Raw genomic sequence first — 23,447 nt, 5'->3', positions numbered from 1 at the left:
ACATGTATTTGTTTTTAGTCATTTGTCAGCCGTCCAGACAGCTTGCATTTCATTAAGGCAACTTGTACCAAACTTTTATCATTTTCAACTTTCGCACGCTCGCATCAGTTTTAGGTTCCAAGTTAATGTCAGATGCACAACACAACGTTCGGGGAAAACTATCAAGTATCACGCTTTTTATGAATGTCAGCCAAAATTCAAACCATTGTGATTATTACGTTACAGGAGACACCCTTTTGAAAATCTGCAACATTAGATGAAAGACGGGGACAATTGAGCTGCGACCTCAGCTCTGTTGAAAGTCAGATACGCACTTCTTTTCAAGTTAGAATGCGAATGGACAAATGACAATGTGTTCACAGGTTTCACAGCATGAGAGACACGACCCACACAACCCTGATCACAATTTGATCACAATTTAGTGAATTCACCCTTGTTTTTCTCACCAATTACCTACTGATTTTCAAAGGGACGTGTACTGGAAATTGACTGGAAAGTCATGACCACAATGATTTTAAATTTTGTGGATATTCATAAAAGGCGTCATACCATATAATTGTGTCCCAAACTTGCAGTTGTGTACCCTATTTCTGGGTGTGGCCGCAAACTTATTGATCATCACTCGTACATCTGTCTTTCCTTTCACGTACGGCTAGGGGATACAAGCGACAAAGTAACGGCTCTCATGCTACGTGTCACAAAATTCACAAAAAACTAGGCCGGGACAAGAAACAACGGGGTCATCATGCAGCGTGAAAGGTTGCCATTTAGGGCCTGTCGCTAGGGGCACTTATCCGGAACAGTGGTCTCCTATAGATGCGCAGGAGTGGCACCTTTGTCACGTCCGCAGATCGATCCCAAGGACAGGTCTAAAGGGCTGATGGCGTACAGTATATAGCTGTAACGATATGCGTATAGGGGTAGGAGATTTAGGGCCTCGGTTAGGGGTGGGTACCTGTACAGAAAATTCAGGACCTCAAGCCTCAAGACACGTGAACGTCTGCCGGTGTAATCTGTTCATTTCCTCAATCCTTCCAACATCCGGTCCACTGATTTTTGTTCAGGTCCGGTTTTTCTGGACCGGTCCAACAAAAAAAGGTTTTGTGGTTACTCACCCCTAGCCTGGATACATTTTGTATCACCCACGGGAGATCGGTTTGGCTTTGTTGTAATCTCGACACCGCATGTGACGGTAAAACGTCACTTGCGGTTTCTTTTAGACTGTTAGCTTAGACTGAGAGATCTTCTTTGTGGTTCACAACAAAGGAAACTGTGGATGCCTTTCCAAAATCTCAAAGCCAAGCCTCGCGTTCAGTGGACGTTCAGATGTAGCAGAAGTAAAGACGAAGCTAAAGGTCATACGTGATGCAGCAACTATCAAGAGGAGAGCTTTCCCTTGAGTACTGTCCACCTAGATATAATGAATACCGAATACAGAGTGCCCTGAATGCAGGTTATCTGTGTCCCCAAGAACAGGTGAATACTGTAACATTAGATAGGTTACCCTTATCAGCAGACGCAGGGTAACCTATATCCGTTGTTTTTTAAATCGGTATTTTGGGAGGTCAAGTCGATGGACAGTGGTTTCAAACTGCAATACAGTGGAAACCGCTTGATTTCACATCCCATTTGCCAGTGTATTTCATGTAATTATCCGAATGGTACAAGAAAGCGAAGTTATTAAGCTCGACCGCACCACCATGGGATTTAGCTATTTCGTGCAATTAGCAGAAGTGTGCGATTATCCGGTGTGCAATTAAATGGCTTCTACTGTAATGTGAAAATATTGCAATTTGGACCCACCTTCCATCCATATCCTTAAACACCGTTTTTAAATATAACGGATACAGTTAAAGTGAACTAGCATTACCTGTGTCCCCAAGAACGCGTAATTAATGCTCCATGTACATCTAGTGATCTGGTGTCCTTGGTTGAAAACGTGTGCCATGGCGAGGCCGCTGTGCAGTTGCACATTGAAATAGCCCTGAGATTCTTCCTAAGGTACCTATATCATAAGGTACCTATATTAGGATATGGTTGCATTTCGTTTTTCATTTCAAGAATTTACAATAAAACTATCATCTTCAATCTGCTCATGGTGTTGGGGTTGAAGGCTGAAAACTTTGTTTGGAACAGTGTACAGACATGTGTGGCACATGCTACATTGACAATCTTTTACTGCCACTGTGAAAACATATCAACAACTCCGCAATGTATTGAGTGAATGCCTTTAATCGTGTCACATGTAGAAATGTGTATGGGTACCCACTACTGGTAAAGTACTGTAAACAATATGCCAAATAGTTATTACAAGCTGGATATGATTTCGGAAACAGTCAGACATTTCAGATAACATCAGTTATCTTTGGTCTGTGACACTGAACAGATCTTGTTGTAAAGCAGGTTTTATATTCAATCTATGAATTGATGGGCAAAAGAGTTGAAGGCAATTTTTTGTAGTTCAATAGGAAACAAAGGTAAGACTTTTCAGGATATAAAACCTGTTCTACAACAGGATCTATTCAGTGTCACTGACACTGACGAAAGATGACGGATCTTTCTATCTGAAACATCTGACCGTATCCAAAATCATATCCAGTTGCTTGAGTAATTGCTATTTGGTGTATCTTACTACATGGATGTCTAAGCTTTATGAATGAACGGTAAACAATACAGGTAAAAAATACCTGAACATAAGTATCCCTACTGTACCTTACACTCAAATGTTCCTACCACAAACAGGGCTCGAAATTCATTTTTGGGATTAGGTGCACTGGTGCACCCAGCTTGGAAAAATTGGGTGCACCAAAAATTTTTTGGGTACACCACTTAAATTTAAGTAATAACCTAATAATAAAACTTAGTTACAAGCTATCAAATTCTTAAACAAGTACCATGACAGACATTTTATTATCTTTCTAACACATCAAAAATATGATGTATACTAGTATACTTTGATATCTTTACATACATAAACCTAAGAAAATATTTGGGTGCACCATGTGCACCCACAGAAAATAATTGGGTGCACAGCCCCAGTTTTGGGTGCACCTGGGTGCACATGCACCCAGTATTTCGAGCCCTGACAAATATTAAAACACTGTATGGGTGTTAAAATCAGCAACCTCTTTTATGTAAAATCCTCTTGAAAGCATGTACTGGGTTTTCTGCATTTTGAAAATTTACTTGAAGTCTGAATAAACAGTCCATTAATTGTTTGTTTCTATCGTCATTGAAGAGCATAGATTAGTATGTGAAATACAGTAGTGAGGTACAGGTACAGGTACTACAAGTCTGAGCCTGTACCTACACCCCTGTACCTGTACCTGTGTCTAAATCTGGTTTTAGTCCCTAAAATAGTATATTCCAGGGTTGATGTATTTTGGGTCAATCAACAAAATGGTTAAATCTCACATTTGGCCCATTTTATAGGTCACGAGTATAAGTCTGAATTTTCATATGTTTAATTTACTTCTATGCTACACATAGGCCTTGAACCACATGTCAACTTTGAAAGACATGTAATGGTCTTACTTTATCAACTTGCCATCAGTGCTGTAACCCTGTACACCGGCCTGGATCTAGACTTGTAGAAACATTTTGGCTTGGTTAAAAAAACCTTAACATCAAGAACCTGTTAAAGAACTATCTCTTGCTTATATTCTCCTTTTCGTTCTTTTAAAACCATCTAAAACCTGGTATAAATTGTGAAATTTGTGCTCAAGCTGGCAAAAACATTTCTGTTTTTGTGTTTATTACTGTCAGGTAGTAGTGTTTGCTATGTTTACTACACACTAGTAACTGACTGTATATAAGTTGCAAAATCTATGCCATGATGCAATTTTACACATCCGAAAAAGTATTTCACATGGGCTCAGGTCCAGACATATATGATGTACTGACCTGAACTTTACCCTGTGGATCTGTATACGGACTTGAACCTGAATCCGGTCTTGACCCTGAACTTGAGTTTAGGTACGCAGCACTACTTGCCATCATACCTTAAATGTGCATTAAGTGCAGTTAGTCAAAACTAAGTGGAATTGAGAAGTCTTCACCGCACATCAGTTTGACGCCTTGATGAGAAAGTATGCCGTGTTGATCCAGGGAAGGTTAAACAGTTTCCCCAGCCTTTCTGTGTGGTCCACAGTGTCCAGAAGGGCCATGTTGTAATCACCTACAGGAGAGGACAGATTGGGAATTTTCATAGCTGCTGTTTTTGTTTGTTAATCTTCTCAGTAGATCTGTGTAATGGTTTATTAGTATAGTATATATTGTACAAGAAATGTAATCAATGATTTTGCTTTGTTTCAAACAAACAAACAAACACACACACAAAGATACATACACACAAACACAGACACACATGCACCCACACAGCCACACACAAATACACAGACACATATTGAAATCAAACACACACACACACACACACACACATACACACATATGCATGGACACACACCCTTTCAATATTGCCCCTTTTAGTTATGTAGTCGTCTGGTGACTGCTTTTAAATACTGGATGTAAACTACTTTTACTCACCCAGAAGTTGTTTTAGTTCATCCGTTGGCACATTGTGGGGTGGACCTGAAAATGGCATTTAGACACATCATAAATACATGTGTTGACATAACATCTTACAAGATTCCTATAGTGAGAAACCTAAAAGCTAATCATACCATTTCATACATGTACCTGGGAACAAGCTGGGCTCATACTGCATGACCTCCATCAGACACCTCCCATCAGGCTTCAGCAAAGCCTTCATCAGTCGGATGTACCTGGGATGATAACGGTATATAAATGGTTCATTAAGAACATATAGTTCAAAGTGTCTAAGTGTAGCAGCCGGTCAGTTGAAATGATATCAGACCTGACAGCTTTGTACTACGGGATAAATGGACAGTGTGAATTGAAAAAAAAAATTAGCTAGACAAGAGCCATGGTTCCATTATCAAAGCTGCAAATTGTTCATAAGGGCTCCAGATTAAATATTAAATGTGTCATCTACCCTAAATTGTTGTGGTACACAGAATCATTTTTGGTACGCAACATTGATTAAAGTCAAACGTTAGAGTGTGAGCAAAACTTTACATCCTCTCTTCGGAGTTTGAATCTGAAATTCAAGACCTAACTTCGAGTTTTGTAAATGTACAAGTAATACAAAAAGGTTTTATACTAAAAATATGCACTGTACTACGAAACATTACATTTAGTAATCTTTATGCATACCCCTACAAAAATACATTCGTATCAAGGTACACCTGTGTACCCAAGTAAAAGAGGTGCACAGCTCCAATATTGGGGTGCACAACAGTGCATTTCCACCTAGCCCTGTTCATATCTACCCACACCAGCTTGTTAATCCTCATAGTCCCCTCATCAACACTAAGTCCTTTTAGCCAAACTTACGGCTTCAAGTCAGTCAGTCAAGAAATCCACTTTGGTCCTGACCAACTCAGGGGAAAGAGGTAGTGACAGAATGGAGTCAATTGACGCTATACAGGGGGACCCCAAACGGTTTGGCCTTGGCCTGCTTGACCAAATATCACCTGGGTTAGGATTATGCCCATTCCAATCTCTGTTCCCCTACCAAGTACCATAAATGACAAAAAACCTATTGGTGATATTGGAGATCAAATATGGGAGATAAACAAAGGGAGATAGTTGTACATCAAGTAAGATTGGTGGTGAAGCATAAAGGATTGCAGGAGTAATGAATGCTGTGGACAATGCTACATACTACTATAGATGGCTCCCAATTGCTTTACCATTACTCTCCAAGCAGAGGTTTTGGTTGAGGATTATTACCTTTGTCAATGTGTTTTTATAGCATTAGTACTAATTGTATGTACATTGTACATGTGGTTTAGAATGGACTGTCATGAAACTTGTTATGAGACTATCCCATGTTCTATTAAAGGGACATAATGTAGAAATATGGCGCCAAAATTTCAAATGTTTTGAACTTGAAAATCTCCATTCAGATTGACATTTGCAACTTATTTCTAATTTATCTGCATCATTTTATCACATTTCTAGTGCTAATTAACGACGTCAAAGTAAGCCGCGACCAAATTCACTTACTTCCGGGTAGCCTACTGGAAGTAAGCTGACCGTAGATTTCCGAATCGACCGTTGCGGTCGCAGATCTTCGGAGCTTAGCGGTGACTTTCAACAAAATTCAGTAACGATTTGAGCGAACCACCGAACGCGTTCTAAAGCGCACTTTGGCTTGCCGGCGAGTTGAATAAAATGGCGGACGACTCAGGCGGCGGAGGGAAGTGCACATATTTCAAGACATCCTCACGGCTCAACAAAGTCGTATCCATACGTTGTAAATATTGCTGTGCAGTGTAATAAGGTAGACTCAACTCATAATGTAGAGAAATGATCGAAAACAGTGACTTTCTTTTTACATTATGTCCCTATTTTGGACAGCCTGGTTGCTCTTCTTTGTACTGAAGCAGAATTTTAGGGCTTGATATCTTGTGTTCTATACAAGCTATGGTCACGATTTTTCGATGATAGAGAGCTTTTTTTTGTTTTTGACACCTTCTCTACAACTCTTACTGATAGCATTGGCTGATTTTTAAAAAACTTATTATAGTGTTCACTCACTAGGGACACATAGGTCTAAAAAAAAACTAAAAAACAACAACAAAATAAGCAACAACCAAACCTCCTCTTTACCATCACTTCTGTACATATAATAAATGGGGACACTGAAGCCTTACTATATACTAGACCTCTGGCTTAAATTTCTTTTTTCACTCAAATATTAAGCTAATCCTATACAGATACAAGGCTGCTTTTAGGGACAAAAATTATGCAAGTGTTTCTGCCCGCAAACTTGGAAATGTGACCCTAGCATATGCAACAAATTTGTACATTTCCAGCTTCTGAATGGAAGTCTTACATATTTTGTATCAACTGAGGCTTCTTCTTTAACTCATATCCCTGCTAAGCTTACCCTATAACCAATACAAATTTGCTGACAAATGGCTACCTTAGTATACTGAAGGTTCACATACTCACTTTTCCCGATCTACTTCATTGATGGCCACGAATGCTCCCCTGTCCCATATGGCATCAAACTGGCCTTTGACTTCGCTGTAGGGAACATGTGGATGGAAGAAAAGGTGACTAATAGGGTCTTGCTGTATTCAGTAGTCATTCAAATGCCAGGTCCTTATTGTGTAGTCTACATACATGTGTACAGTCCAGAGCCCAAAATTGCAATAGGTGCACTGGCACTTCTAATCTAAAGATTTGGTTGCACTTAAAAAATATCTACGTGCATGGGTGCTCCCATGGATTTTGTGTACAAAAAGGGTGCATGACATTATTAACGTATTTTAACCCTGACTCCTGACTGTGTACCTTAGAATAACAGCATTACTTCCAACAGGTGATACCACTAACGGGAGGTGCCCCAACACGGTACGCTTTTTCTTGCGCTCAAACTCATGGCGCTCCATCGCTAGTTGCCTGAGAGTGGTCAAATTTTGATGACTGATTTTTTTACACATAGATTTGAACAACATACTTGAATAAGAAATGCATTCATGTGGTCCATGAACCTTTCGCGCTGCATGTTACAAGCGGCAAACACTGTGAGACAATTTCGTGCATGTAACCTTCCAATTTTGTGCTACGCTGGACAGTGTGCCTAACTCGGTAGTCGGTACGCTTATTTTTACATTTTGCTTTCTTCAGAAGTAAGTGGTAAATTTAAGTACACTGAAAAAAATTAATAATATGATATTTTAGCTTTCTTTTGACAGTAAAATCGTGACTGTATGTACTTCTTGTCTCACATGAGGAAGGCTGTACCTAGAACAATCCAGCTCATGTTTTCACGGGCAATGGGCTGAATGCACTGATTGTGAATGCCCGACTAAAAAAAACATTACGAAAAAAAGACACCGCTAACATCAACAAAACTCGGTCTGATTATATGAAAATATCATCTACATTTCTCTATCAAGTCTTATTTTCATAGACAGCACGAATCATTTGTTAAAGTCAAATAAATCTTTGGAGCGTTCTCTAGTCTGTCACCTTCACGGCCACACTCCCTTGGGAGTACAATGGTGGTAATGTTTATGTCGCTTCCTTTTAGTTGCTTTTCTACTCAACAGACATTTGAAGACCCATATTCATAGTGTTTTATGGAGCTTTATTTATGTGTATCATGGCAGTTGTGTGACTGCTTGAAAGAGTTCGTATAGTTAGCGACACGAGCCGCCAATACGCAGAGGCCGGTGACCGCAGTGATACAGCACTGTCAACATTACTGTTAGAATTCCGTTTTTAAAAAAACATGAAATAAATATGTTAAAGTATACTTGGAATCCAAATTAAAGCTGTGTGCATGGACTTGGTTTATTTACCTTTGTAATCAGCATAGTCAGTGGCAACAAACACGGTGTACTTATGGAAAATGAGATCAGCAAAAAATCCGTTCCGTCTTACGACGGGGACCGTCTTAGGGCGGCCCCCGTTACTACAAGAAAGATTTCAATCATGAAAGAGGAGCATAATTCTGCAAGAGCAGTATAATTCCTTCAATATATATATAATCTTAACAATGACATAAAAATAAGTTACACATGACAGTAAAATCCACTCTTTTCTAGTCAAAGAAGTCAATTTGAAAGTATTTGCCAGTGAACGTAGGATATTTCACTCACTATGCCCATTAATGTTGGAAAGAGGGGAACAAAACGTTCATTTTTGTCATGATAAATGCTTTAAGACACTTAAGTGAACAGCAGAATCAAAAGTTTTGACGTGTTCTTCAACATTTGTGTCACTTGCAAGACTGGGATGATTAAACGTCTTTGGAGTGCTTCTGACTACTGATGATAGTGTTCTCACACTGGTTTCTCATAGGAGGTGACAAGATGTAACTATTAAAAGTGAAGAGTAGCATGACTGTAACTGTAAAAAAACAAACCTGCTGAAGTTGAAGTAGTCACAAATATAGATGGAGATCCTGCCTTCCATTCCCTGTGGATTTCAAATCAACAAGAACTTTTAATAACAAATCTCAAGTCAACTTAACAGAAGATTTGTTGTTAAAATATTTGGACAGCCCCTATGTTTATGTCATACCTGGGCCGCGATAACGTTCGATACAGGTGTTCCAGACCGTGAAAAAAAGCCGCACTACACAGCTTTTGGAGTTTTATCACACAGGCTTCAATCGAGTATTTAGAACACACTTTGTGCACGCCAGTGCTGCATGGTCGAAAACTCAAATACCTGATTTGGACGTTCGAACATTGCTGTTGTATCAATGTTTATTCGAGGACACTAAATTTTCTCAACTTCTGGCACATTTTGCATCAAAACATGTATTTTCTCAGGTGGGTATGACATAGATAAAAGACAATATGGTGTATTCTGCATCACCCTCGGTCCCAGCCCTCCCGCGGATCGGATCACCCTCCGGCCTTCGGGCGATCCGACCCGCGGTAGGGCTGGTACCTCGGTGATATGGAATACACCATGTTGTATTCTATATCTATCTCTTCCTATCTACCCATCACAACAAGATACCAGTTCAACCGTCATTCTTTGAGTATTCCACAAGACCATTTGTCCAATTTTATGAGGATAGTATTCTTCTTACCACTTTGGCTGAGTCAGAAAGGTTAGTGCCTGTTAACATATCTGTCTGGGCACCATGTCTCAGACTGTTAGACTGGTAGGCTCGGAGTTTATTACGAGAGGCTTTTTCAATATCTGGTTGTCAAAGTAGCATCCATGCAGCCAATAGAAATCTGAGTTGTTGCCTAGTACTTGTAAAATGCTCTGCCTGCAGAAGTATTGGCATCTCTTTCTGCATTTTTTGTTGGCCTCCTACTTTTTCAGATTTTCAAACAATATAAAGATTCTAAGTTTTTGGTGTAGACTTTCATTTTCTTCTTCTTTGACTTTAGACATCCTGTATCCATTTTTGTAATCTTTTGCAATCCATGACATATACAAATGTACTTGCTTCTTTTGCAGTCTTGGGTGTGTCTGTCTGTCTGTCTGTCTGTCTGTCTGTTGGTGTTTCTAGATATTTGTGGTCAGCATAACTGTAAAACATCTGGATCGACTACAATGATATTTGGTATGTGGGTAGGGGTTGGGAAGATGAAGGTCAAGGTCAATTTTGCCCCCCCCCCCCTCAGTGTGTGACCTTGGTACTGCAGCAGAACTTTTTGTATCTTTTGACCTGGACTACTATGGTCTTTTCATTATATGTAGGGAATGCTATCCACACCTGACCTGGTAAAGTTTCCCATTCAGTGCAGGCACCTCTGTCACTGTTGGCTGAATTGCGTTCTCCTGAAAAAACTGCCGTGCAGCATCCTCCACCCCATCCACACCAACAATGGTATGTCCCTGGTCAGCAAGCCTGCAGGAAGGTAAAAGCAGTGACGTTCTCAACAAGCAGCTTTCATATTTCATCTTTGATGTAACTCCTTGTTCTCAACAAAGGTGAAGCTTTAGGGGTGGGTACATGCATATAGGAACAAACCCTGGGATTTTTTCTTTTTGGAATAGTCAAAAAAAAAAACTAAAAAAAATCAATGGACCAGATCTTGGACCGAGATAATGAACAGATCATATCTGAGTCATTCACTAATATTATAGTATAATAATATATAATATTATAAATAACAAGCTAGAGTAGAGTTTATAGGCATTTCTATCAGGTTTCTACAGTCAAATCTACTTGAATATAGGATTTTAAATGTCTGGGTGAGGCCAGGTGGTCCTTATACAGAGGTGCTTACTTGTACATGTTTGACTGCACAACTGTACATCAATAGCCAGGTGATTCTTATGTAGAGGTGCTCACTTGTATGTTTGACTGTATATCATTGGCCAGGTGGTCCTTAAATAGAGGTGCTCACCTATACAAGTTTGACTGTATATCATTGGCCAGGCGGTCCTTATATAGAGGTGGTCACTTGTATGTTTGACTGTTTATCTATGGCCAGGTGGTACTTATATAGACTGGTAGTGACTTGTACAGTTTTGGCTGTATATCATTGGCCAGGTGGAGGTGGTCCTTATGTAGAGTTTCTCACTTGCATGTTTGACTGTACATGTATATCAATGACAAGGTGGTCTTTATGTAGAGGTGGTCACTTGTACAGGTTTGACTGTATGTATACTTAACGTTAGATAACATTTATCCGTTGGGTAACCTATACTCGTTGCATGTAGAAATATTGTATTTGGGGATCATTAAGTTAAGTAGGTGGAAGGTAGTTTCACATTGTCTCATTTTGAAAATTTTGACATTTGAAACCCTGACCTGAAATCTCTAAATACCCAGATTTTTTTCACAACAAATGAATCTAGGCTACCCCGTGGATTAAGGTGAACTAGCATTACCACTTCATGTCCATAGCTTTTCCACACAGAGGAAACAGGAACTTCAGTCCAGACCTTCCTCCTGTCAGCTGTTCCAGGTGCTTGGACAATATCCTGTCAGAACGGCAAACAACGGTTGGTTACAATGCAGGTGACCCAAATAAGCAAATGAATGACTAAGCACACTCAGTTGTCGAACCAAGAGTAGAATCCTAGCAAATCGTTGGTCAAAAAGTAGACATTGGACAATCATCAGTCACTGTATTCTGCATCTATAGTCTTTGGATGGTCCTATAGCTGCATTCAGTCTTTCTTCATCATTTTCTAATGTGCTTTGCATCCTGCAAGCTTCCTTAGCTCTTGGAGTTTCTTTGCTGTTGTAGGAAAGGCTCATGGACAAATAGAGGGAAGAATGCAAGTACTGACTCCTTTGACCGGCCGCCTCCCCCTATAGCACACTATTCCCTCTATTTGTCTATTTTCCACTATTTGACCAGTGATCTACAGAGCCTGGTAGAGGCTAGGAGAATGCATCAATAAATCTTGTGAATGGTGTTAAGTTTTGCAGGGATTTAATTTTGCAGTAGGAAAAAAAAGGAGATGTTCCTGGGGGTCTTGGTTCTTTGATAGTGCTATCCAAGTAGTCACATACTGTACAGTTTGAAATGGAAACACCAGCAGCTATATGAACAGCTAGTTGGATACCAACTACTAGCGACTGAACAAGGTTGCTACAGACAGAAAGGACAGTCGCTTTCGGCAGTGCTAACCATATCTGCCCTCTGGATACGTAGTACTTCTTGATAAAGTATGTACCTTCACTCAATGGTCAAAAATGGGTTCAATTTGAAAGTATCAATACATCTTTGTCATGACATGCTCCTCAAACACACACATCAATCATAATACTACACAATGTAAACGTGTTTAACTCACGGATGGACATTTTTTACATGGAATTGCGGATCCTTTCCAGCATCCGTTGCCTTCTGCCAGCCCTGCTCCCATTGAGGCAGATTGACCACGCCAGGTTTCTCGCTCGGTATACTATCGTCCTTAGCCGCCATGGTGTCCCTGAAGACTGAGAACAATAAACTAAAATATCAACTCTCACAATTTCAACAGGTAACGTTACCAAAAGCTACCTCCAAAATTGACTAGAGTTTAGAATCTTTTTGAAGCATCTTGAGACCTTTCTACAGTGTCTTTTAAAGTATCTTGAGATTTTTTAAACATCTCAAGACCAAGTCAAAACATCTTGAGATCAAAGTCATAACATCTCAACATGAAGTCAAAACATCTCAAGATTAACCACAAAATCTCAAGATTTTTGGGATAAATCTCAGATTTTTGGGATAAATCTCAAGATTTTTGGAATGAATCTCAAGATTTTTGGAATAAATCTCAAGATTTTTGGAATGAATCTCAAGATTTTTGGAATAAATCTCAAGATTTTTGGAAAGAATCTCAAGATTTTTGGACTAAATCTCAAGATTTTTTGAATTAATCTCAAGATTTTTTGAATTAATCTCAAGATTTTTGGAATAAATCTCAACAAATTTTCAACGAAACGTGAAGACTCCCACGGGGGGTCACTATGATTTGTTGTGTAACAGAAGTTTTTCCACAAAATAGATTAGATACGCAAGCTGTAAGTGGCTAGAGGCATTAGTTCAATGTACTCTGCTCAGTTAAAATCTGCTGCCTACATGTAAATCATTGCATTATCAAGGAGCTGTGGCACAATGTACATTGTACTTTCTGTACATTGGGTGCACTGTATTCTCAAAGCAGAGGTTATGTTCTTGGGACAAGCAACTTGGCTGAGGGCAGAAGACAGTGGCTGTGGACAGAAATTGCTGAGTCACTGGTCCCTCACTCAACTGTTACCAAATTCTCATAAATACCCAATGGACTGATTGAATTCACATACGAGTTTTCAGCGAAAGCCAGGTTCACACAGTAACAAACACATGTTGATGACACATTTTTGGAATTGCAAATATTTGGAATTCTTGAAAACAAGACACGTAATACACTGCCCCTGAGGCGTTGTCAAAAAAGGTGAAAAACTTTTTCAAGTAATAGATCCATGGGACCAACTGAATGTGATTTACAACGCCACCTTATGTACAAGTCGGCAGGCACAACGTTCAACATTGTAAGGGTCTGTGTTGCCTGAGTAAATGATCGGTAACAACAGTCACGAATGCAAAACAGCGGCGCTCATAGTTAAGGTTACAAATATTTTAAAACTACACCCTACCCTTGGGGTACATGTACTTGTGAACCTACAGCAGCCTGGTATCCTGCTCTCGAGTCTCTTCTCTCCTCTTCGCAGTTACCTGGTATCCAGCTGTAATATAGCTCCTGAGTCTCTTCTCTTCTCTTCGTAATTGCGAAGAGAAGAGACTCGGGAGCTATATTTACGTTACGGCTGGATACCAGGCTATTGTGGACTGAAGGAGTTTGTATAATCACCACATGAGCACTCAGCGGACTACATAGAAACTTTGCAGAAGAAATGAGAACATCTACATGGTCGTACCAACAATATGTATGTACATCATATCATTCACCTGTTTGTGCTTGTTAGAACAAGACTCCTCAGAACGCACCTTGAGCTCAGAAGCTTGGCGACTGCAGCAATCCTTCCGGCAGGTATGCTCTTCGTACGCTAGGTCAGCGCCCTGACCTCTGACCTCCTGACTTACCCTAAAAACGGAAATGTTTGGGGACCTTTTATGTTCGCTGTTTTCGCGGCGATCTCTCTCCAACGCCAGCTCCAAACCACCTCGAACATTCCTTTGTACAGTAAAACCCTGCATGGCAGTTTCAACCGCAAATTTAAGACAACTCCGCGGACACTCCATAATCTAACGTTACTTAACGTTACCGTGATATTGGTTAAATCCCCGCGAACTTTTCCACTTTTACAGTATCAAACAAATATGTAACGTTATATCCGTCTCTGCAGTTTGTCATCATAGAATCGAAAAAAAAAAATACACTAGCCCTATTAATTTCAACAAAAAGAAAGACAGGTAGAAACTACGTGGCTTTGATAATGTTTTCATGTAAGGCCATGTTGATTTGATTATATGGATGACATCCGCGCTCGCACCAATTTTCGGTCGTTTCCAAAAAAAAAAAGTTTTCGACCACACAATAGATTGGGCAAAGTAGCTATAAAATGAGCACAAATATTCCGTAGATTGAACAAAAAAGGATCAGAAAACAGATAACTAATCATAGTCTAATGCCATAGAATGCCAAAATAGATCTAAAGTCAAAGAATAAGATATGAAAGGACAGAAAGAAAAAAATCTACTGTTGGTAGGGGGAGGTACCAGTACAGAAAATTCAGGTCCCGTTCAGGTCCAGAGGATCATTTTCAGGTCCGGATCTGAACCTGGTTGTCTGTGGAAACTTGAGAATTTGCAATACTCAAAACAATGGTAATTGGTCAGTTTTGCTACAAAGGAATATGTTTGGTGGATTATTGGACTCCCACTGGCATTTAAAAATCCCATCTCCATATACAATGTAATAAGGCTAATTACTGTCTCTGTACCTTCTACTGTAGAAACTTGGTACAATTGACTATAAACTCTACTTGACTTCCTCTTGTTGTCTTCTTGGCCCCCGGTAAGACCCCAAATGCCTGCCGACATAGTGTGTCCATTTTGTAATTGGCGAAACCTGTTCCTCTGATTTTTTCCAGGTCTGTTTTTTCGGATTGGTCCAAGAAGAAAAAAATGTCAAAAATGTCTTGCACCCGTATAATGTACTGGGTATGTAACCTAACTGTTGGTATACCATACTATGTGTGTTTAGTCCTATATTCAACCTTCCTGACCACTTTGATTTCATACTGGAGGCAACTTTTTTTTTTTGGCCAAACTTTTTTTTTATTCGCTCGCTCGCATCAGTTTTGGAGTTTCCAGAGGATGTCATCCATATAATCAAATCAACATGGCCTAAGAAAAAAAGAAGACTAGAGTTCGGCGACCTCATACCTCCAAATTTGAGCAGTTGTTAATGGAAATGAACGCATATAGGCCAGATGTTTTGGGTGTTTGTGAAACCAGATGGCCAGGTCAAGGCAGACATAACCCTGAAGATGGTTCCTTCCTGTATTCTGGAAATGAACCGGGAACGCCAGATAAACATAGAAGAGGAGTTGGAATACTGTTGAATCGTTGTGCTACAAATGCATTGATTTCATGGAACCCTATTAGCGACAAAATCATAACTGCTAGATTTGAATCAGCCCATGCAAAAGTGACAATTATACAGGCTTATGCTCCAACATTATGTCTATTTCAAGTCGAAAAAGGGTCGGCAAATCGGTTGGGGGGTCAGTCAGGAGTGATTCGGCAGTCTGCGGCTAGAGGTCGGGATGGTTGGTGATAGGTTAGTTAGCATTTGGGACACAGTCGGGAGTAAGTCATTTACTGGTCGGGAGGTGTTCGGGACATGTTCGGCGCTAAAAAAATAGGCGTGACCTAAACTGGTCAGACTACTCCCGAACTACTGCCGACTTGGGTCGGCTAATTATAAGAGTCGGCTAGTGTTCGGGAGCCAAAGTCGGCTATGTGTAACCTAGGCATTAGTGTCGTGGCCTATTCTCTGTGTTCTTTCTTGACTCGCCCTCTTTCTACCTCTGACTCATTATCATTCCTCCGTTTATTATTTTCAATAGAAAGTTGGCATGTTGAAGACTGGTAATATGGCACGATTGGGTTTCAAGATTAAACAAAACTACAATTTTGAGTGATATGGACAGTTCCCCTCCTAGTACTCTCAAGTTTCTATCGTTCGTCTGACATCCAATCCTATCTTTAGTGTTTCCCTTGGGATGTTAGTTCTCTCAGACACTTGTCGTGCCTAGTGGCACACATGGCGGCAAGTTTCCTTGTTGTTTCAGTAACAGGTATTTTTTTTTTTTGCAGAGAGGGGTTGCTAGCCCTTCCCATTTAACGTGCTCGAGGCACCTTTTCGAACATAGGATCCTCATTTTACTTTCCATCCGAAAGAAGGGTACTGCAAAACCGAGATGACCTGTCCGTCCAGAATTGAACTGGGGTCTCCCAGGTACCAACTACATATTTGGAACCGGGAGCTCGACTGTGATGCTGCTACCAGTTGTGCTCAAGCTTAAGGGAAATTCATCTCACATTTTTCTTTCCTTCAAAACATATATAGTCAATGACAGGGACCATATGGCGGTCACCATGGTTACTGGTTAAGTAGTAGACACACTGTGGTGTTCGATTACATTATGTAGCAAGTGGCAGGACAGATTTGGAGGGGCTGGTCACCTTATGCACATGTATATGAATGTGTTTGAGTAGGAATAAATGGGGCAGTAGTTTGTTAGGCTAGACCATGTGTAGGTAAATGCTATGTATTTTTCTACAAATATTACTTCTACCTAGTTCTGGATTGCATACTAGTATCACCCTCACACTCAGGGTTGACATCGCGGCAAAGCCTAACGATATCACCCCTGACAATTCAGCCAGGGTATTGGGGTATTTGGGCGCCCTGCTTATGAATATTAATGAGCTTGCCTGATTTGTCGCGGGCCAATCAGCGACCGGATTGCAAGTTTCGAACAAACAGCGTACGGCGCGGCGTGTACAAAGATCTGTTTATCTTTGCGTGATGGTAATTTTTTTTTCGTATGCTAGGTCGGTACATGTATACGGTGATGCCGTAGTTACCCTATACCCACAGAACCGACAAATGTTAAATTTGGTACCTGATAAAGACGTCTGGACGCTGAAAGAACGTTACGCCGGTACTGTTATCTTGCTCTTGAATATTAATGAGTCGCCTTATATGGCGCCTTTCCGAGCTTTCGACAACAAAAAGCCAGTTGGTTAGAAGCCACGCCCCAAATACCCCAATACCCTGGCTGAATTGTCAGGGGTGATATCGTTAGGCTTTGCCGCGATGTCAACCCTGAGTGTGAGGGTGACTAGTATATGTCTAATGTCAAATTGTACAAAAACATTGAAAGAAAAACGGCCCTATCTACGGTGCCTAATTTTCAGAACATCATAGGATTTCAATACGAAGCGTGTGTATTGAAAAGTCAGGCGTAGTCGAAGGTTTTACAGTCACAATGCTTTAAAGACGATTCCCTGTGACACTAGTCACTCGCTTGAAATGAAATTTCCATACACAAGTTACCTTTCGATGTATTCATATCGGTCACAGACCCAAAGCCCATATCCTTTTGTTAACTCAACCTTACCGGGGGCCTATACGTCTCGGCGGTCCCGTATTCAAAGAACTTACTCAAGTTACTGGCTATTCTTTAGGCAGACCTGAAAGACTAGGACCATTGCGGTAAAAAAAAAAGCTTGATAAGGAGCTATGGGGCTAAAGAAACCCACGCACAGAGGAGAGGGTTGAAGAACGACTGATTGCAGCCACAGTATTCAGACTACCGCAGAAACAGAACGTACCGTTACTGATATGTTTTGCCCCAATGTGCAATAACATGTCACCCCTGGAGTGTTCTATCCTACTGTACAACTAGAGTTCCACGAACACATACCTTTGCCAAATAAACTAGGTTTGTTGTGTAGAATGGTGTCTGTAGACAAATGCGTTACTCATTTCATTTTGTTTTATAATTATATGCTTGGAGTTGGTTTGTAAAATTTCGGCATTAATTATGCAAATTAGGGCCCAATTTACAAGTAATCAATATCAAATTGTATCAAGCACTGGTTAAGCTATCAGCATACCAAGAATCATATATGATCCTTTCTTGACTTATTCTCTTTCAAAGTCTTTAAATACACCCCTTATACTCTCTTTCCTCTTTCTCAGTTACATGTGTGACAACGTTGAAACTATTATAATGGAATGCAGTGGATTTATGAACTTTTCATAATCAATTATGCAAATTAGCTGTTAATTTGCATAATAAGTATCACATTGTGTAAGTCTTCACTTAGGCTATCTACATGCCAAAAATCGTGACGATCCGTCAACACGTTCATATTTTCTCATTAATTATGCAAATGACGTCATCATTTGCATAATTGATATCTATTTTCATTTCTCTCTTTCTCAGCTACATATGTGACAAGTTTCAAAATCCTATCATGGAATGCAGTGGATTTATAAACTTTCCTCATTAATTATACAAATTAGCTGTTGATTTACATAATTAGTATTCATTATGTAAGTCAACACTCATTCTATCTACATACCAAAAATCAGGAAGATCCGTCAACACGTTGCAGAGGCGTCTGCAGTACCAAAAAAGCCGCTAGGAGGCCCAAACTCACGGCACATACTCTCTGCCCCGTGTGCTATCTACCACCCATAAATCATGACCACAGCATGTCCATAACACGAGATATAAAAAATTGAGTTTCCGCTGCAGTACCTTAGCAAGCCGCTAAGGGGCCCATTATCGAACTTGACCTTCGTTTTCCCGACCCCTACCCACCTACCAAATATCATCAGGAACCATCCAAGGCTTCTCGAGTTATGCTGTTAACACACACACAGACACACAGACACACAAAACATAACCTTAGCCATTCTGGCAAAAATAATAACGAAACGACCATGGCATGTTCTGTCCCGCTGTACAATAGCGTAACGTCCTTGGCATGCCAGTATTTTGTTCCGTTGTACATTAATGTACAGTCCCTGGAATGTATTACCCCGCTGTACAATGACGTATTGTCCCTGGCATGTTTTGTCTCACAGTCTAATAGCGTATCGTCCCTGATATGCTGTGCCTCTCAGTACTATATAATGCACAGTCTCTGGATTGTTTTGTCCCGCTGTACATTAACGTACGGTCCCCGGTATGTTTCGTTTCGCTATACAATAGATAACGTCCCGTCCCTGACATGTTTTGTCCCGATGCACATCAATGTACCGTCCCTCACATGTTTTGTCCCGCTGTACATTAACGTACCGTCCCTGATATGTTTTTGTCCTGCTGTGCAATAACGTACCGTCCCTGACATGTTTTGTCCCGCTGTACATTAACGTACCACCCTGACATGTTTTGTCCCGCTGTACATTAACGTACCACCCCTGACATGTTTTGTCCCGCTGTACATTAATGTACCGTCCCTGACATGTTTTGTCCCGCTGTACATTAATGTACCACCCCTGACATGTTTTGTCCCGCTGTACATTAACGTACAGTCCCTGACATCTTTTGTCCCGCTGTACGTCCCTTCAGGGCCGGCTGACCTGTGGGGAGCTGTGTACCGTCTCGTGCCACCTGGGTGTGATCGGAATTGAAATCTGGTTATGGACGGCAAATTGTGACTGGGCGCCCGCCCGTTTTTCATAGTCTGCTTCGTGCCGGGAGTCTGGGGAAAGAAAGCTAGAGGACAATACTTGATGCGAGAGAGAAGCACTGTCCTAGAACGTTATATATGTACACGGGACTCCGGTGATCCACCTTGGCTGGTGAAATGTTAGTATCATCAGCAAAATTGGAATTAGCGCCCATCCACTCGAAATTGAGAAAGGGCGGTACAAACAATTTTTATGTCAAATCTTGCATTCTATGGTCACGAAAGAAATCTTTCGTCTTCCACTGTCTCAGGAAAAGAAGTCGAACCCAACATGTTACAATTTAGAGTTAGCTTTTAGACTAGATTCGACATATTCTATACTGTTCTACGCATTTGTTTGTTTTGTCTCCTTTCATGTTACCTGCAATAAACTATCATTATCAGTGGCAAAGTCAACTGTCAACAATAACTACACATCTTAACCCTTGACCAATATATATGGTACCTCAGCTGCAATGTGTTATCCGGAGTATTTGTGTCGTAAGTAACAGAATTTATCACGGCTTCCATTGGATATTTGGTCAACTTTACATCAAAGCTTTGTCTGCTACAAATGATGTCTTATCTTACACAACATATCGAAACCATAGACAGGATATAGCATCCTTATATACAACAGCATGACATTGTACTTATACATATATATCTACGGCACGTTCTGTGGAAGCTAGAGGTACTTGATGCGGTTTTAAGAACGCCCATCATTTCAGCACCAAGGACAGGTCCGCATTCACGCATCAGGCAAAGTTATCATTCCCTGCTTAGGCCATGTTGATTCGATTATATGGATGGCATTCCCACGTGCATAAATATTGTCCGTTTCCAAAACAAACTTTACCACCATACAGTAAACCGTACAAAGATTCTGCAAGTGGAGAAATATGAGGGGCGTTCAATAAGTAATTACTCTGACCCACTTCCGGTTGTCTGATCTAGATGAAATTTTGCATGTGTAATGATTCATATCTCTATAATTTGTGTTGCAAAAACTCTGAACTAATTGTGGTTTCTGATTTACTGGTGTTTGAACTGAGTTAGGTGTGAAATGGAGCCAGTTGAGTGTCGTGCAGTGATCCGGTTTTTGTATTTGGAAGGACGCACACCAAATGAGACTTTTGATGAAATGAAAGAAACTTATGGTGATGATGCCCCATCGTATGACCTTGTAAAACGCTGGCATCCTGAATTCAAACATGGCCGGAAGTCTGTGGAAACAGCTCCCAGACCTGGTCTTTCCTCTCTGCCATTGATTAGGCATCCGTTGGAGGGCCAACCTGGGGTGTCCTACAAAAACGGTGTCCAGAGCTGCATCAAACAATGGGAGAAATGCATAACTCTGGGTGGTTCCTATGAAGAGAAAGACTAATAACTGTGCCAAGTTTTATTAATCTCCTGCTATGGGAAATGAGTCAGAGTTATTACTTATTCGCAGCGCTACACCTGTTCCCCCACGCCTCAGTCAGGTGGTTAATTAACCCAATTTTGGGAAGTAACCAATCAGAGGGATTATGCAAATAAGTATGTATGCTAATGAAGGATAGGGTATAAAAGTAGAGAGCTTTAGAGTAAAAGGCGCGCAGTTAGACTTCGGGTGCGGACGCACGAGGCTGTCGGAGAAAATCATGGCGCAAGCCCCGCACGCCCCTCCTCCGGGAAGTGGGTTAGGTAATATGGAGGTATGAAGAGAGAAGAAGGGGATGCTTTCTTTTCCCCCTCCCTCCCACCCTCGGTTTGTAGGCTCATAGTAGGCATTCGCCTCGCTCTCTGGTCAGGGATGGGGACTTTTTCCGCACTCCTTATAACTCCATCACCTGGCTGAGGGGGCGGGAATGGGTGTGGCGCTGCGAATTATCCCACTATTGAACGCCCCTCGTATATGCTGTAAGTTTAAAAGAAATATCGGGAAACGTACGCTAATGTCGTAGAATGCCAAAGTCCATTCCGGAGCCCCAAACCAAGATGTGAAAGACCAAAAATAAGGAATGCATTGTTCTGTGTTCCATACGCTGTGTGTTTAGTCATTTTTCAACCGTCCTGACAACTTGCATTTCATTATTAAGGCAACTTATACCAAACTTTTATCACTTCTTGCACACGCTCACATCAGTTCTAGGGTTCCCAGTTGATGTCAGATGCACAACACACCGTTCGGGGAAAACTATCAAGTATGAAGCCTTTTATGAATGTCAGTCAAAATTCAAACCATTGTGATCATTACGTTACAGGAGACACCTTTTTGAAAATCTGCAACATTAGATGAAAGACGGGCACAATTGAGCTGCGACCTCAGCTCTGTTGAAAGCTATGAATTGATGTGCAAAAGAGTTTAAGGCATTTTTTTGTATTTCAATAGGAAAGGTAAGACTTTTCAGGATATAAAACCTTCTAATTTTACAACAATATCTACTCAATGTCACTGACACTAACAAAAGATGACGGATCTTTTTATCTGAAACGTTTGACCATGACAAAAACATATCTAGTTGCTTGAGTAATTGCTATTTGGCGTATCTTACTACATGGATGTTTAATCTTTATCAATGCACTGTAAGCAATATGGGTAAAAAGATACCAGAACATCAATGTACTGGTACTGTACCTTACACAAATGTTCCTACCACAAAGATTAAAACTTTATTGGCATTAAAATCAGCTACCTCTTTAATTTAAAATCTTCTTGAAAGCATGTACTGGGTTTTCTGCATATTGAAAATTTACTTGAAGTCTGTATAAACATTCTCATAACCCTTTGTACATGTTTCTGTTGTGATTGATGACAGGTTACTTTTCAATTGTCAAATACAGTAGTTCAGAATCTGACTTCCTTTTGGCTCATTGCCTGCATGTAATGCAGGTATGGTTTTCACGGGCGTGGGAATTTTTGGAAGCTGGGGCTTTAGGGCGCGGTATCTCGAGAACGTATAGTGCCAGCACAACGATTTTTGGTACATGGGTTGGGGGTGGTAGCCTGACACTCGGGTTTGATTTTGGGCCTCCTGGCGCGTGAACTTGACATTGAAGGTGGCATTTTTTGTGTTTTTTTGGCACTTTTGGCGCCGTGTGTCTGGAACGATACGCGCCATTGCGACTATTTTTGGTGCATGGGTGGGGAGTTGTTGCCTGTTGCTTAGGATGGACTTTGGGCCTTGTCGTGTTTGAACTTGACACGACAGGTCGAATTTTGTGTCCGGGAGGGGTTTTTCCGGAGATATATCTTCGGAACGGTTGGTGCGGGCGCGATTGATATTTGGCACATGTGTTGGAGGTGGCTGAATAATTCTCAATTTTGATTTTGGCGCCCTTGGTGCTTGAACTTGGCATTCCAGGTTACCTTTTGTGCGGGCACGGGGCGTGCGCTGTATCTCTGGAAGGCAAGGTGCCATTGTGTTGATATTTGGTACATGAATTGGTGCTAGTGTCCTGGTGGTCAGGTTTGATTTGGGGCCTCCTAGTGCTTGAACTTGATACTGTATAGGTTGACCCTGTTTTCGTGTGGTTGGGGCATCCCCCCAATATCTGCTTGGTTGTGAAAACAGATGACAGTTGGGGTTACATGTAGAATCGTCATCTGTTGTGCTGCAGTGGCAGTGTGCTACCTTCAATGTATCAGGTTACTTTGTATCAACAATGTCTGACCTGCCAGATGAACTTAGTCTAGTATCTGTTGCTGTATTTGTTAGGTACAGTTTAAGTTTGCTTCTTAGTCCGAGT

General features: G+C 40.8%; 1 protein-coding gene across 4 annotated transcripts; it reads right to left on the bottom strand.

Annotated features, from left to right (window-relative positions):
- Positions 1-2,212: 2,212 nt before the first annotated feature.
- Positions 2,213-14,227, bottom strand: LOC118410212 (probable thiopurine S-methyltransferase). Of its 4 annotated transcripts, none has more exons than XM_035811773.1 (9): positions 13,965-14,227; positions 12,322-12,459; positions 11,407-11,499; positions 10,288-10,417; positions 8,966-9,018; positions 7,042-7,116; positions 4,699-4,784; positions 4,546-4,590; positions 2,213-4,177 (listed from the first exon to the last, which is right to left on the bottom strand). In XM_035811773.1, the coding sequence occupies exons 2-9, from the start codon at positions 12,450-12,452 to the stop codon at positions 4,065-4,067; spliced, it is 726 nt and encodes a 241-aa protein (XP_035667666.1). In that variant the 5' UTR covers positions 12,453-12,459; positions 13,965-14,227; the 3' UTR covers positions 2,213-4,064. The 4 variants fall into 4 exon arrangements, with proteins under 4 accessions (XP_035667666.1, XP_035667667.1, XP_035667665.1 ...); XM_035811774.1 differs by having other exon boundaries at positions 14,004-14,227; XM_035811772.1 differs by having other exon boundaries at positions 12,322-12,466; positions 13,965-14,226.
- Positions 14,228-23,447: the final 9,220 nt, after the last annotated feature.

This window comes from Branchiostoma floridae, chromosome 2, assembly GCF_000003815.2.
Source record: "Branchiostoma floridae strain S238N-H82 chromosome 2, Bfl_VNyyK, whole genome shotgun sequence".
NCBI lineage: Eukaryota > Metazoa > Chordata > Leptocardii > Amphioxiformes > Branchiostomatidae > Branchiostoma > Branchiostoma floridae.
The sequence above is the reverse complement of the archived record's forward strand: the minus strand, read 5'-3'. Positions and strand labels throughout refer to the sequence as shown.